The sequence below is a fragment of the Pelodiscus sinensis genome, chromosome 6 (genome assembly GCF_049634645.1).
Source record: "Pelodiscus sinensis isolate JC-2024 chromosome 6, ASM4963464v1, whole genome shotgun sequence".
In the NCBI taxonomy this organism is placed as follows: domain Eukaryota; kingdom Metazoa; phylum Chordata; order Testudines; family Trionychidae; genus Pelodiscus; species Pelodiscus sinensis.
Window position 1 is genome coordinate 10,721,781 of NC_134716.1, and position 12,897 is coordinate 10,734,677.

The 12,897-nt window shown below is 44.0% G+C and overlaps 1 protein-coding gene across 5 annotated transcripts in view; it reads left to right on the forward strand.

The window, feature by feature from the left end:
• Positions 1 to 11,565, forward strand: part of MUSK (muscle associated receptor tyrosine kinase) — a 76,368-nt gene extending 64,803 nt beyond the window's left edge. For 3 of the 5 annotated variants that reach the window (XM_014570937.3, XM_075931441.1, XM_075931442.1), the window contains exons 7-9: positions 145 to 336; positions 6,821 to 6,969; positions 10,152 to 11,564. In XM_014570937.3, coding sequence (XP_014426423.2) covers positions 145 to 336; positions 6,821 to 6,969; positions 10,152 to 10,834 — 1,024 coding nt within the window. In that variant the 3' untranslated portion in view covers positions 10,835 to 11,564. Of the gene's footprint in view, positions 1 to 144; positions 337 to 6,820; positions 6,970 to 10,151 lie in introns of all 5 variants that reach the window. The other 2 variants (XM_006117991.4, XM_075931440.1) reach the window with 2 other exon arrangements.
• The last annotated feature ends 1,332 nt before the right edge of the window (positions 11,566 to 12,897 follow it).

Here is a 12,897-nt window from a genome sequence, read left to right on the forward strand (position 1 = left end):
GCCATTTTCATGTATAATCTCTACACAGCGCGAAGAGGCCCTGTGAACAGTCTTTCTGCTCCTCCATTTTCCAGCCTTGTTCTCTCCTGACACAGTACCCTACGTGCTCTCCCCTACTGATCATTTCCTTATCCATCATTTCAGGGAGTCACAAGCACCAGCACTTACCACTCTTCCATCAGAGCTCCTCCTGGACAGACTTCATCCTAACCCCATGTACCAGCGCATGCCCCTCCTCCTGAATCCTAAATTACTCAGCCTGGAATATCCAAGAAACAATATTGAATACGTGAGAGATATTGGAGAAGGAGCATTTGGAAGGGTCTTTCAAGCAAGGTAAATGTCCTGCTAGCAAGTGCCCTTTAATATTATTAACTGGAAGACATTAACCTCTGGCTAGAGTTCTGGAAGCAGGAAGACATCTGTTTATTCCAACTTGTTGTGGAGAAATTAATTGTTCTAAACAGAATGAAATGTGTGAAAGTGTGACAAAACTAATTTTAAAACTGGACTTATTTACTCCTGTTTCCCACTTTCAATTGTTATTTGGTAAAACATTGTCACAAACGTCCATAATCATCTTCTGTATATTAGACATAGTGGGTCAATTATTCCTGGGAATTCAGTTGAATGTGGTAGCTAAGCTTATGATGCATTCAGGATGGTAAGAATTTTGCTTGTTTATATTGTGACTAGTCCATTGTCGAATTTTCATATCTTCCCAGGATGTCACATTTGTTTTAGAAGTGGGTACATGCCAGCCAGCATTAAAAAGTCATCATTTGCTGGTGGTTACTCCCCACTGCTATACTAGCTGTGATCTAACAGTTAGGCCCCAATCCTGGAAAAATCCCTTTATTTGCATAGTGGGTCCTTATTCCTGAAACTGACAACAGTTTTTTCCTATTTGTCAGGAGACTGGGTTGTTGGCAATCAGGCCTAGTTGTCAGAGTCCGAATGCCTAACACAGTCAGGGATCAGAGCTGAGGGTCAGAACCAAAATCAGAGTCTGAATGCCGAGCCATGGATCGAGAGTGTCCTGGAAACAGGATTCAGAGTCGAGGCTTGGAAACTAGTTACCATGAGTCAGGCCCAGCAGGAGCAGAGTTGGTTCAGAGGCAGAAGCAAGGCTGGGAGAGAATGGGAACAAAGTTGAATGCAGGGTAGGATCTGGGCAAGGAGGAACAAAGGATAGAAATAGACTCCCAGTGCTAGTTCGTATGAATATTAATTGAAGTGTTTTCCAGTCTTGGTTTCTCTATGGCTGTGTCTACACTGGCCACTTATTCCGGAAAATCAGCCACTTTTCCGGAATAACTTGCCAGCTGTCTACACTGGCCACTTGCTTTTCCGGAAAAGCACTGACGATCTACTGTAAAATCATCAGTGCTTTTCCGGAAAAACTATGCTGCTCCCGTTTGGGCAAAAGTCCTTTTCCAGAAAACTGTTCCGGAAAAGGGCCAGTGTAGACAGCACAGATTTCTTTTCCGCAAAAAAGCCCCAATCGCGAAAATGACCATCGGGGCTTTTTTGCGGAAAAGCGCGTCTACATTGGCACAGACGCTTTTCCGGAAAAAGTGCTTTTCTGGAAAAGCATCCTGCCAATGTAGATGCGCTTTTTCCAGAAATACTTATAACGGAAAACTGTTCCGCTTTAAGCATTTCTGGAAAAGGGTACACGTGTAGACGTAGCCTACATGTTTTCAACAAGTCACAGACAGAATTTTCAAAAGAACTCAGAATTTGCTCAGTTCAACTTCCATTGGCTCTAACAGAGTCTGTGTTACACTCCCATTGCCACCAGAGAGAGCAAATTAATCCAATGATGAGCTCTTTTGAAAATCCCACCCCAGAATTATTGAAAGAAGGTGGAGAGGTTGCAATAGGTATTTATTTTGGCCCCCTTTTTTCTTTTCCCAGTTAATTTCAGTGATATGTTTGCTACTTGGGATGCCTCTGTGGGATGGAACATGACTGGCAAAGCGGTTGGTTCTATGTGGAACTGTATGAGAGAGAGAGACAAAAATGAACATCACAATGTACATATTGCTCAACATGGACATGGGCCCCCAACCGTACTAGTGGGACTTGCCTCATTGATTGCCAAGTCAAAGGACTCCTTTTGCAAGTTGTGGTTGCAAGAGCAGACATTTTGAACTTAATAGTATGATAAAGGTCTGCGCTGCCATGGTCACCGTTATCATTGACAACTTTAATCAGGAAATGAATTATGCAGTAGGTTAAATTTGTTAGAGCAAGGAAATACTTCAATGGATGTCAGAGATTGTTGTCTCCCCGAAGGGATGTGGAGGAAGTGCACATTTATTTATACAGACTGTGTTAAAAATAACAGTTTAAAGGGCAAGCTGCAGCAAAATCACAGATGCTTAGCTTATGATTGACTGTTCGCATTGATGGCTAAACTAGATGAGCTGAGTTTGAAGCGACAACAAAGCATATGGGACCAGATTCATAACTGTGCTGCGGATGCCACTTGCCACTCCCATGAGGTAAAGCAGCCCTATACCCAGCATATCTGCCTAGCTAAACCAGGCATCTGGAACACCCTGGTGAATGCAGCCCATCATTTTATTTCATATGGGGTATAATTCACCTATATGCAGAGAGGCAGCACAAGGACTGTACCCCACTTACATCAACTTGGGCTATCCCCTGTGCATAGAAGTGAAGGTTCACTAAAACAGAACAGTACCAATACAAGGCAATTCAAACCCTCGTTAAGCAGATTGCTTAGTGAGCCTTAAATAGCTCCTCAGGTAGGACCTCTTGTCATGGGTGAATTCTATCCATGGCACATTTCTTCAGAATAATCCTTACCACTCCAGATTCCCAAATGTAACTTTCATTGCATTTTGCAATTCTTTTAAATAAGTTTTTAAGTGATATTTTTAGAAGAGAGGGCAATGTGTATGAACACAAAACAGACATATTCTGTGCTTTGGGAACTACTTTTGGCCTTGGCTTGAAGATGGAGAGTCCACCATACTGATTCTTGAAAAGATTTCCTCTGCATTGTTGGTGTTATCCTCTCACCTTGCAGCTTCATCAAGGATGTCTGAGAAATGGAGCTTTTACTGGCAAAAGTTTGCAGTTGGCACTGCTACACAGGGTTGGTGGATGAAAAACGATGGCTCGGTTAGCTTCCAGAACTGCCAGGTCCACACCTGGATAGAACACTAAAGCTACTGCATGAAAAAGGACCATTTTTTCTGTTCTCAGAAAGAAAATTATATATACTGGTCCTATGTATGTTAATGGATGCCTCAGACTAAATTTAGCAAGCCTCTTGTTTCTCCTCGTGTAATATTTCATCCCTGTAAACATAATTCTACACTCAGTGCCAATAATCTCTTTGCCAGTTGGCTTACTTAAAATTCTGATTCACTGTTTACTTATTCTTGGGTGAAGCAGCATGTCAGGACAGGAAGTGACTGGCTGTTATTTACTGGATCCTTCTGAAAGGCTGCCATTTGTATTAAGAACTGTCTCCTGCAGTGGGAATTGAGGATGTAACAAATTACCTTCACAACTGTCCTAGAATGAGATCAGTAGCCAGGCTCAAGTAAATCGCACAAAGCTGGGCCATCTGAGGACCTTCTGATAAAAGTAGTGATGAGCCCTACCTTATGCACTGTGGATATTACTCCTCTTACAGCTCTCAGACCACATGCAGCCTCCTTCAGTTTGGCTCGGCGGCTATGGCTCAGCAGATCTAAAAGACTGTCCAAAATTCTGGGATTAAAACCATGATCAACAACTGCACTCCTCAAGCACAAAAGTCCTTCCCACCCTAAATGCAGATATAGCTCAAGTCTGCCTGGGGTAACTCTGCCCTGCTTTGTGTTGGTTGTCACCTAAGAGCCACATTCTTCACCTAAGAATCGCACCTTTTCCTATTCTGCACAGGTGCCCGAAGGCGTAGACCACTTCTGCGACCCCAAACACCATAATGTGTGGGCAGCGTAGCATTTAATCCAAGCACCAGAGAGAGAGACTAGCCAAACATCAGATGGTGCAACCTGGTCCCTGGAAGGAATAATCTGTTGAGGAGGAAGCCCCCAATTTTCAGCCCTGGAAACTGAGCTCTTTTGTTTATTGGCAAATACTGCCCTGGAAAGAGAACTCTGTGGATTAGGGATCTCTGTCTCTGTTTAAAACAAGCAAAAGGAAGTTTTCCTTCACTCTGTGCACATTCAACCTGTGGAACTCCTTGCCAGATGATGTTGTGAAGACTAGGACTTTAATAGTGTTAAAAAAAGAGCTAGATAGATTCATAGAGGTTAGATCCATCAATGGTTATTAGCCAGGATGGGTAGAAATGCTGTCCCTGGCCTCTGTCTAGATGTGGGTGACAGGAGAGGGATCACATGAGGATTACCTGTTCTGTTCCCTCCTTCTGGGGCATCTGGTATTGGCCACTGCCAGCAGACAGGATACTGTGCTAGATGGACCTTTGGTCTGACCCAGTATGGCCGTTCTTATGCTCTCTGCTAAAATTGTTACTAAAGGCAGCAATTGGTTCCAAATCATGGGGGTATTTGCAATATAGATCTGCTAAGAAATGGACCAAAGAAACCACAGAGTCAACTCACTCACTGCAAAGCTAATGCATTGCTTAAGCCCGATTTAATTTACACTTTCATGATTCAAGAGGTGCATAGGTTTATTGCTGGCCTTTGCACAGGGGTGAATTTCTCACTCAAAAGAACGCCATGTGAAACCTATATGTGCTGCCTCTTATTTCTGTTCCCTGTAAATACTTCTTGACTTTTGATCAGCTGTAATGAAGCCCTGATGCTAATCAGAAGAGGTGAGCCCCCTTATCTTTCAAACTCTTGCATTATCCATCAGTAACTACAGATCACTTACATATTTCAGTGACTGAGAAAAGGAGGGTAACACTGACTGATGTATTAAAAGGGTATTGTCCCTAACAGCACAGTGGAAGATCTGATACCCACCAGAAGGTGAAAACAGCACTTTGCTTTAAAGAAGGCAACTGTGGGCAAAAGCAAGAATTGATTTTATTGCTCCTAGGTGCTGGATCTCAACAGAGAAAGCTTTTTAGCTGTAATAACTGGCTGCCTGAGGCGATTTCTCTTTAGATGGGCATTTTGCCATTCTCTGACATTTGACAATGATGTGACATTTACAGTAGCCAAGTGCATCTGTTGCGATGCCATCTGTTTGCAGAAGGTGACAAGGTAACTGGAAGTTTGCTTTGGAAACGAGAACCTCTCATTGGCTACTGAACCGCAAAATAACCTGACACTTCAGCAGTGGCAGATCAGCAAGCCAGGTGTAGAAATATAATTCACAAATGGATGCTGCCTTTTATAGGCATTGGATGGCTACATCCAGGCACTGTGTTACAATGCTGAGGGCAAGGCTTCCATATCTCCAGGGGTAGGGAACAGGGCTGGCCTTACCATGAGGTGAACTGAGGCGGCTGCTTCAGGTGCCAGACTGTGGGAGGGTGCCACTAGGACCCAGAATGTAGAAAATTGTGTCTGTTGCTGGTGCATATGTATTCTTTCTGCAGTACCATGAGAGGAGTAGAACAGGAAGAAGGCAGACTTGAGACCTTTCAAAGTTTCGGCCCAAGCGAAGGGGCATGGGGGCAACATTTGAGCTCCCCATCTCAGGTGCCAGCCCTGGTAGGGAAACACACACTATTCCCCTAGGTTTGGCCATCCTTTAAAGAATGGAAAGTTATTGTCCTTTGGAATTGGAGATCCACCCGCTCTAATGAAGTATTAAGGGAAGCATGCCCCACAGATTATCATTTATGTCCCAGTGGTGGTGAGAGGCTCCAGTTGAGAAGGCTGCCTCAATGGAGGCACTGCAGCCTTGAGCATTGGCCTGGGACAGAAGACAGGGGTCCCAGGTTTCCAGGCTCCACCATTAGTCTCCAGACAAAGCCTCACAGTCAGAGTTCAAAAAAAGAGCAGGATAAATTCATGGAGGCCAGGGCCAACAATGGCTCTTAGCCAGAACGGGTAGGGATGGTGTCTCTGGCCTCTGCTTCTCAGGGGTGAGAATGGGCAACACATAATAATTACCTGTTCACCTGGTATTGGCCACTCTCAGAAGACAGGCTGCTGGGCTAGATGGACCTTTGGTTTGACCCAGCATGGCCGTTCTTATATTCACATCACCTCCACATCTGTGAAATGGGGTTAACAACACTGGCCTGCTTGGTACAGTGTTTGTGATCTAAAGATGAAAAGCGCTACGTACCCATGTTGTTATGGGGCACTGTGGCTACACTCAGCCGACAAGACAGAGATTTCCCCTTAGTGCCAAAGCAGATCAGAAACAGAACCGGCAACAGAATCTAACTCTTCTGATGCCCTGCCTCATGCTCCATCCACCCAGCCCTGTCTACAGTTTACGGCATGTTACAAGAGCTGCTCTCGGGCAAGCTTGTAAGCCTGCAAAGCTCAGCAAATGAGATTGCCCTCTCACAAGGGACAGCTGGTGAAATGTGCAGGACTGAGTACGCAGGGGTGAAGCTAGACTGCTCAGACACCACAAGGGCAGCAGCAGCGCCACCTCTCCCACATGCTGGCCATGCATCTTACACCCCTGCCCAGGAGACACCCCCTTTCGGTCCTTGCTGTCTCCTGAGACTGCTGAAGGCTGCAAAATGGTTTCCAGTTGTGGGCATGTCTTTGAGACCTCTCCCACTGTCCATGCTTGGTTTGGTCCATGAATTCTTTCTGGAAATGAGGCTAATGGGGTGTGCCTGTGCAATATCTCCAGTCCTATGCAGAGATTTTCTTTCTGTTTCTCGAAGGGCTCCTGGATTGCTTCCGTACGAGCCATTCACAATGGTGGCAGTGAAAATGCTAAAGGAGGAAGCTTCGGCAGACATGCAGGCTGATTTCCAGAGGGAGGCGGCACTCATGGCGGAATTTGATAACCCGAATATCGTCAAGCTGTTAGGTACAAAACCAAAATTCTCTGCCCTTAGGGTGTGGTCTTCCATGGAATTTGTCTGTCGTCGTGTTGGGTCTAAAATTTCAAAAGCGCAATGAACTTGGGTGGCATGCACAGAGGTTTGCAGTGACAGGCGCTCCCCGGGTTACAAACCTCTGACTTACAAACATCCGCACATGCAAACAAAAGCTCACCCGCAGCCTCAGACGGGCAGACGAGAAGCACAGGTGTTGGCCAGAGGACTCCGGAGGATCAGGGGGCAGTCACAGGCTGGAGAAAAGCAACATGTTTGAAGGGGAACTGCTGCTTCTTTCCAGCCATTGGCTGCATGGCTGCCCCATCTCTTCTGGAGTCCGCCGTCAGCATTCACTCCATTGGCTGTCCCCTGATGAGCAGGATCTGGGTGCAGCTTGTGGGATGGATGAAGGGAGGGGCTGGATGGGGGATGGGTGTTGCCAGAGCCGGTGCTGAGTGGAGGGGTGTGTGTGTGTGTCCAGAGGATGGCCAGAAGTCCCCTTCAGAATCTCCACCTATCTCCTCTAATTCAACTTGCCTTTCCTAAAGAACTAGTTATTTTTCATTGCACATATACAGTATTTCAGATACACTATGGATTAAATGGGCTTTTGTGGGCTAGCCTGGGAATCTAGCTATTATTTATAACATTGTTTCTATCGGAACATGCATTCCGAGTTCCAAACAGCCAACTTACAAATGAACTTTTGGAACAAAACCTGTTCTTAAATTGGAGACTTCCTGTATATGGAAGTTTCACATTAAGTCCTGGGAGGCGGACATTTGTTTTTGGCCAGGCCCTAGGTTTTTTATATACATGATGCTTCATGCTTTTAGCATTCTATGTTGGCACATGTTGGAATGTTTAGCTCTAATACCATTTTCATTATGTTGTGACAGACTAGTTTTCATATAGGGCCATTTAAATAAGACATTCAGATCCTGCACTGAGGGTCCTGTATCAGCCCGTAGGTTGGTCTCTGTATCTCTTTGCTAAGACTTTTAACACAGGCACCAGTTAGTTTCAAATCATGGTGATTTTTGAAATATGGGTACGTTGTGAAAGATCTGGATTGAAACTACTGAGTCAATGCACTCAGGGTGAAACTCACCCTTGGGCACAGGCAGACTACAGAGGAATGCAGACACTTTTCTCTGCCTGCAGTTGAAGGATGTAGGTGCAAATCTGATTGTTTACACTTCCGCCAGGCTGTACGTACAAAAGATCTGGCTAGAGATGCAGGTACTCAGAACGGCTATTTATTTGCAGGTACAAAACTGTGGGTGCAAATTTTGAGTGCACAGATTGTCTCCGTTACTCACTGACTCCCGTCACTGAATTGCTTGAGTAGCTCCTGGGTTTCTCTTTCCCCTACTCCTTTGCAGACTGTCTGAAAATAGCTAATGGTGAGCTAATGGGCTCCCATGTCATTCTTCCATCAAGCAATCTGACCGCAAGAATTTTAGTCCCACAAACGTCATCCTTCAGCAGTGGTAGAGGCCATTTAGAAATGCCATCAGATGGCTCTTCTGTAAACTCCCTGTAGGTAGATTTGGTCTTTGTCATCTAGTCATCAAATCTTTGTCCATATCAACAGGAATATTATCAGGCAAGTTACCCCTAGTGCAGGAATTCTGCATGAAATCTGGCTTCATGAAAGAGTATGTACTTCAGCAACAGAAAGGAGGAACAAGAAGTGCCCTAAACTAAAATCAATTTTTTGTTTATTGCTAACTCACTGAACAAATTAGGAAAGCCAAAGATACAGGAATTAACCAGTTTTGTATTGCAAGGGTGTGAGGAAATGGCTGAACACTATTTGGGAAATAATGTTGAACACTATTTGGCCAATAAACCTTTTGCGTTATTTGTTCTTGCTAGAACCAGATAATATCATATTGAGAAATGTCTGTTCTTTCTCAGAGTCAAGTGTGAGGTCGTCAGCAAGAATTTCATATTTCACAATAAGCCATATGCTATGCTGAATGGCATTTCTAAGAATAAACTTAAGAAACAACGAATAGTCTAGCAGCACCTTAAAGACTAACAAAACCTGTAGATGGCATCATGAGCTTTCATGGGTACAACCCACTTCTTCAGATGAATGTATACTATCTTAATTCTGGTTGCACTGGTTTTCAGTGGCTGTCAAGCAGTAGAATATGGGTGATGCTCTTGCCTTTTTGACCAGCTCTAAAATATTGTTATTTGGTAAAACTGTGTGAATAATTTGGAAATCTATTAACCAAATAATTCATTCATTGAATGTTGAAAAAAGCCAGCAAAACAGGGCAAACTATCTGGGGTCAGACCTTTAAATTGCTCAGCATTCAGTAGCTCACACTCAGAATAGTAGCTGCTAAGGAAATCTGGTCCTTGATAAATAATAATTTACTTTCAAATTGAAAGGAATACATGTCAATCAGTTTTGCATCACACCAAGCTCTTCCCATACTTAATGTTTTTTTCTTTAAGACACAAAAGATACCCATTACCTTGTGACAGAGTGTGTATCTCCATTTCACTCATCTGGTTGTGAATTTGTTTGAAAGAATAGTTTTAACTCCCCAGGGAAAATACAAAATGTAGATACAAATATTTTTGAAACATTTAATCCTAACAGGGGAACTTGGTTTGGTTCTAGGACAGACATCACAAAATATCTGGCAAAACAGAAGAAATTGGTTGTGTGTACCCCCAATAGAGGCAAAAGTACAGTTTTTTATAAAGAAGTCTCAAGGAAAAAAATCAGAAATTTCAGAAATAGCACAGAAATTTGGTTTATGAGAGTTCTCCTAGGAGCTTAGCACCAAACATAGTGGAAGGGACCATGTTTGTTTTGTCTTTGTACAGTACCTGTAGCACAGTGGGGTCTATGGTAAAATTCTTAATAGCATCAATTTGACCAAGATTTGATTCATAATCAAATGAAGGCACGCACATTTTTTATTTTGGAGGATCAGCGTAAATCAACCAAGCACACCACATTTTTTTCTCTCTTTACGAGATTAAAAAAGGGACAAAAAGTCATTGAAAGCTAGTGGGATTTGAGGGCCTAATTGGTATCTGTGCTTTTTAAAAATATTCTTCTTAAGTTTTATTTCTGTTTTGTCATACAACAGCAACAGCAAAGTCCAGACAAGACTGACTTGGTGTATTTTCTTGCATTCAGGGGTGTGTGCTGTTGGGAAACCAATGTGTCTGCTGTTTGAATACATGGCCTATGGGGATCTCAATGAGTACCTGCGCACCCGCTCCCCACGCAACCTCTGCAGCCTGAGCCACAGTAACCTGGACACTAGGATCCGGCTCTCCAATCCCAATCCCCTCACACTGTGTTGCACCGATCAGCTCGGCATTGCCAAGCAGGTGGCTGCAGGCATGGCCTACCTGTCAGAGCGCAAGTTTGTACACCGGGATTTGGCCACCAGGAATTGTTTAGTGGGAGAGAATAGGGTGGTAAAAATCGCCGACTTTGGCCTCTCCCGGAATATCTATTCCGCAGACTATTACAAAGCCAATGAAAACGATGCCATTCCCATACGCTGGATGCCCCCTGAATCAATATTCTACAACCGCTACACAACCGAGTCCGATGTGTGGGCCTACGGCGTGGTCCTGTGGGAGATTTTCTCCTATGGCATGCAACCCTATTATGGGATGGCTCATGAGGAGGTGATTTACTATGTGAGAGATGGCAACGTCCTCTCCTGTCCTGACGACTGCCCTTTGGAGCTATACAACCTGATGCGCCTGTGCTGGAGCAAGCTGCCTTCGGACAGGCCCAGTTTTGCCAGCATCCATCGCATCCTGGAGCGTATGTACGAGAGGGCAGTAGCTGCTGTCCATGTCTGAGGCAAAGCGGGTCTACAGGGCCTCCAACAAAGGACTGGGCCTCACAGGCTCAAATGAGCCCTCAATAAGGGCCTTAGTATTTGGCTCTTCAAAATTTTGCCCAATGTAAAAATGATCCAGTGATGAACACTTGAACTGAAGAATGAAATGAACTCTGTAGCAGACTGGGCTCTCTCAGCAAAAAAAAGACAGAGTTCAAAATGAACTTCCAAGTTGTTTCATCATATTGTCTGCCAATGGCAAGTTGGATGACAGCTCAAACAGAACAAGAGTTACCTAGGGAGTGGAGGATGGAAATTTCCTATTCACTCTTTGTCCCAGTAGGTCCTGTTAAGCTCTTGTGAAATATTCTGTTTATCTGAGAGTTCATAAAGAAATTGAATACTTTTTAAAAAAAACCTGCTTCACGAGTTTCACAATATGTCCTGTTTGGCATTTGCACAAGTAACATTGAACTGTTATGTTACTGATGTTACAATCTTTTTCAATGCACACTGGGTGGTTGTATAATTTGTGTGAGCCTTTGAATTATAAGCTCAGAGTCACACTTACATACACCTTGATAGGATTTAATGAGTTCTACATGCAAAAAAGGACAGGACGAGGTTCTAAACCTGTCCCCAGTAAGATATTTCCTAATTTTACACTCTGGTTTAAACATACCACTTATACACTAAGGCTACGTCTAGACTGGCATGATTTTCCGGAAATGCTTTTAACGGAAAACTTTTCTGTTAAAAGCATTTTCGGAAAAGAGCGTCTAGATTGGCACGGACGCTTTTCCGCAAAAGCACTTTTTGCAGAAAAGCGTCCGTGCCAATCTAGATGCGCTTTTCCGCAAAAAAGCCCCGATTGCGATTTTCGCGATTGGGGCTTTTTTGCGGAAAACAAATCTGAGCTGTCTACACTGGCACTTTTGCACAAAAGTTTTGCGCAAAAGGACTTTTGCCTGAACGGGAGCAGCATAGTATTTCCGCAAGAAGCACTGATTTCTTGCAGTAGGAAGTCAGTGCTTTTGCGGAAATTCAAGCGGCCAGTGTAGACAGCTGGCAAGTTTTTCCAGAGAAGTGGCTGATTTTCCAGAAAAACTGGCCAGTCTAGACACAGCCTAAGGGTAAGTCTACACAGCAGCATTATTTTGGAATAACTGGCATTATTTCAAGATACAAAAGATGTGCATCTACACAGCAAGCCATTATTTCAAAATAGTGTTGAGATGGAGGCCTTCTTACTCAGACTCCTGTAACCCTCATTTCACGAGGAGTAAGGGAAGTCAAAGGAAGAGGGTTCTTCCTTTGATTCCTGCTGTGTAATTTGGCCAAAATTTTGACTCGTAATTTTGACTCGTATTTTGACTTCAGCTATGCAATTGATGTAGCTGAAGTTGCGTATCTGAATTCAACTTTTGCCCTGCTGCGTAGACATGCCCTAGATGTGCTCACGAGATGCCTTGGATCAAAAATGGTGGTGTTTCCATTAGGGATGTAAAAAGCCATTGCACACCCTGTGGGCTCTGCAGTATAAAGGTTATATGTAAACTTTATACTGCAGAGCGCACAATGAAACTTCCCCCGAGTGGGGCCAGCAGGAGCTGCCTTTCCTGCTTCCGAGAGGCTTCACTGCTCACTCTGCAGTATTCAAATTATACTGAAAACCTGCAATGAAGCTGGCTCCCTGGGAGTGGAGCCAAAGGGACCCAGGTAGGCAGCATGTAACTGTAATGGAAACTGACAAGCCTCCGCTTATCGGTTAAACATTTACACGGTTACACTTTTCCATCCCTAGTTTAAATCTAATTGCCAAAAATGATTGGGGGTGGGGAGGGAGGATTTTTACAAGCATTTGGTTGGTTCAGTGTTTTGCTCCTGTTGATGTCAATGGTGCAATCCTCATTGACCACAATGACAGCAGTGTGGCAAACGTTGAGTGCCTGTGGGACGCAGGGGGAAATCACACTCAGATTTATCCCTAGTACTGCATCGTGGTGAATTTTATCCCTAGTGGAAGCACCTATAGAGCAAAAGTGTCAAACTTGTCCTACAGAGAGTGTAATATCGTTTGGA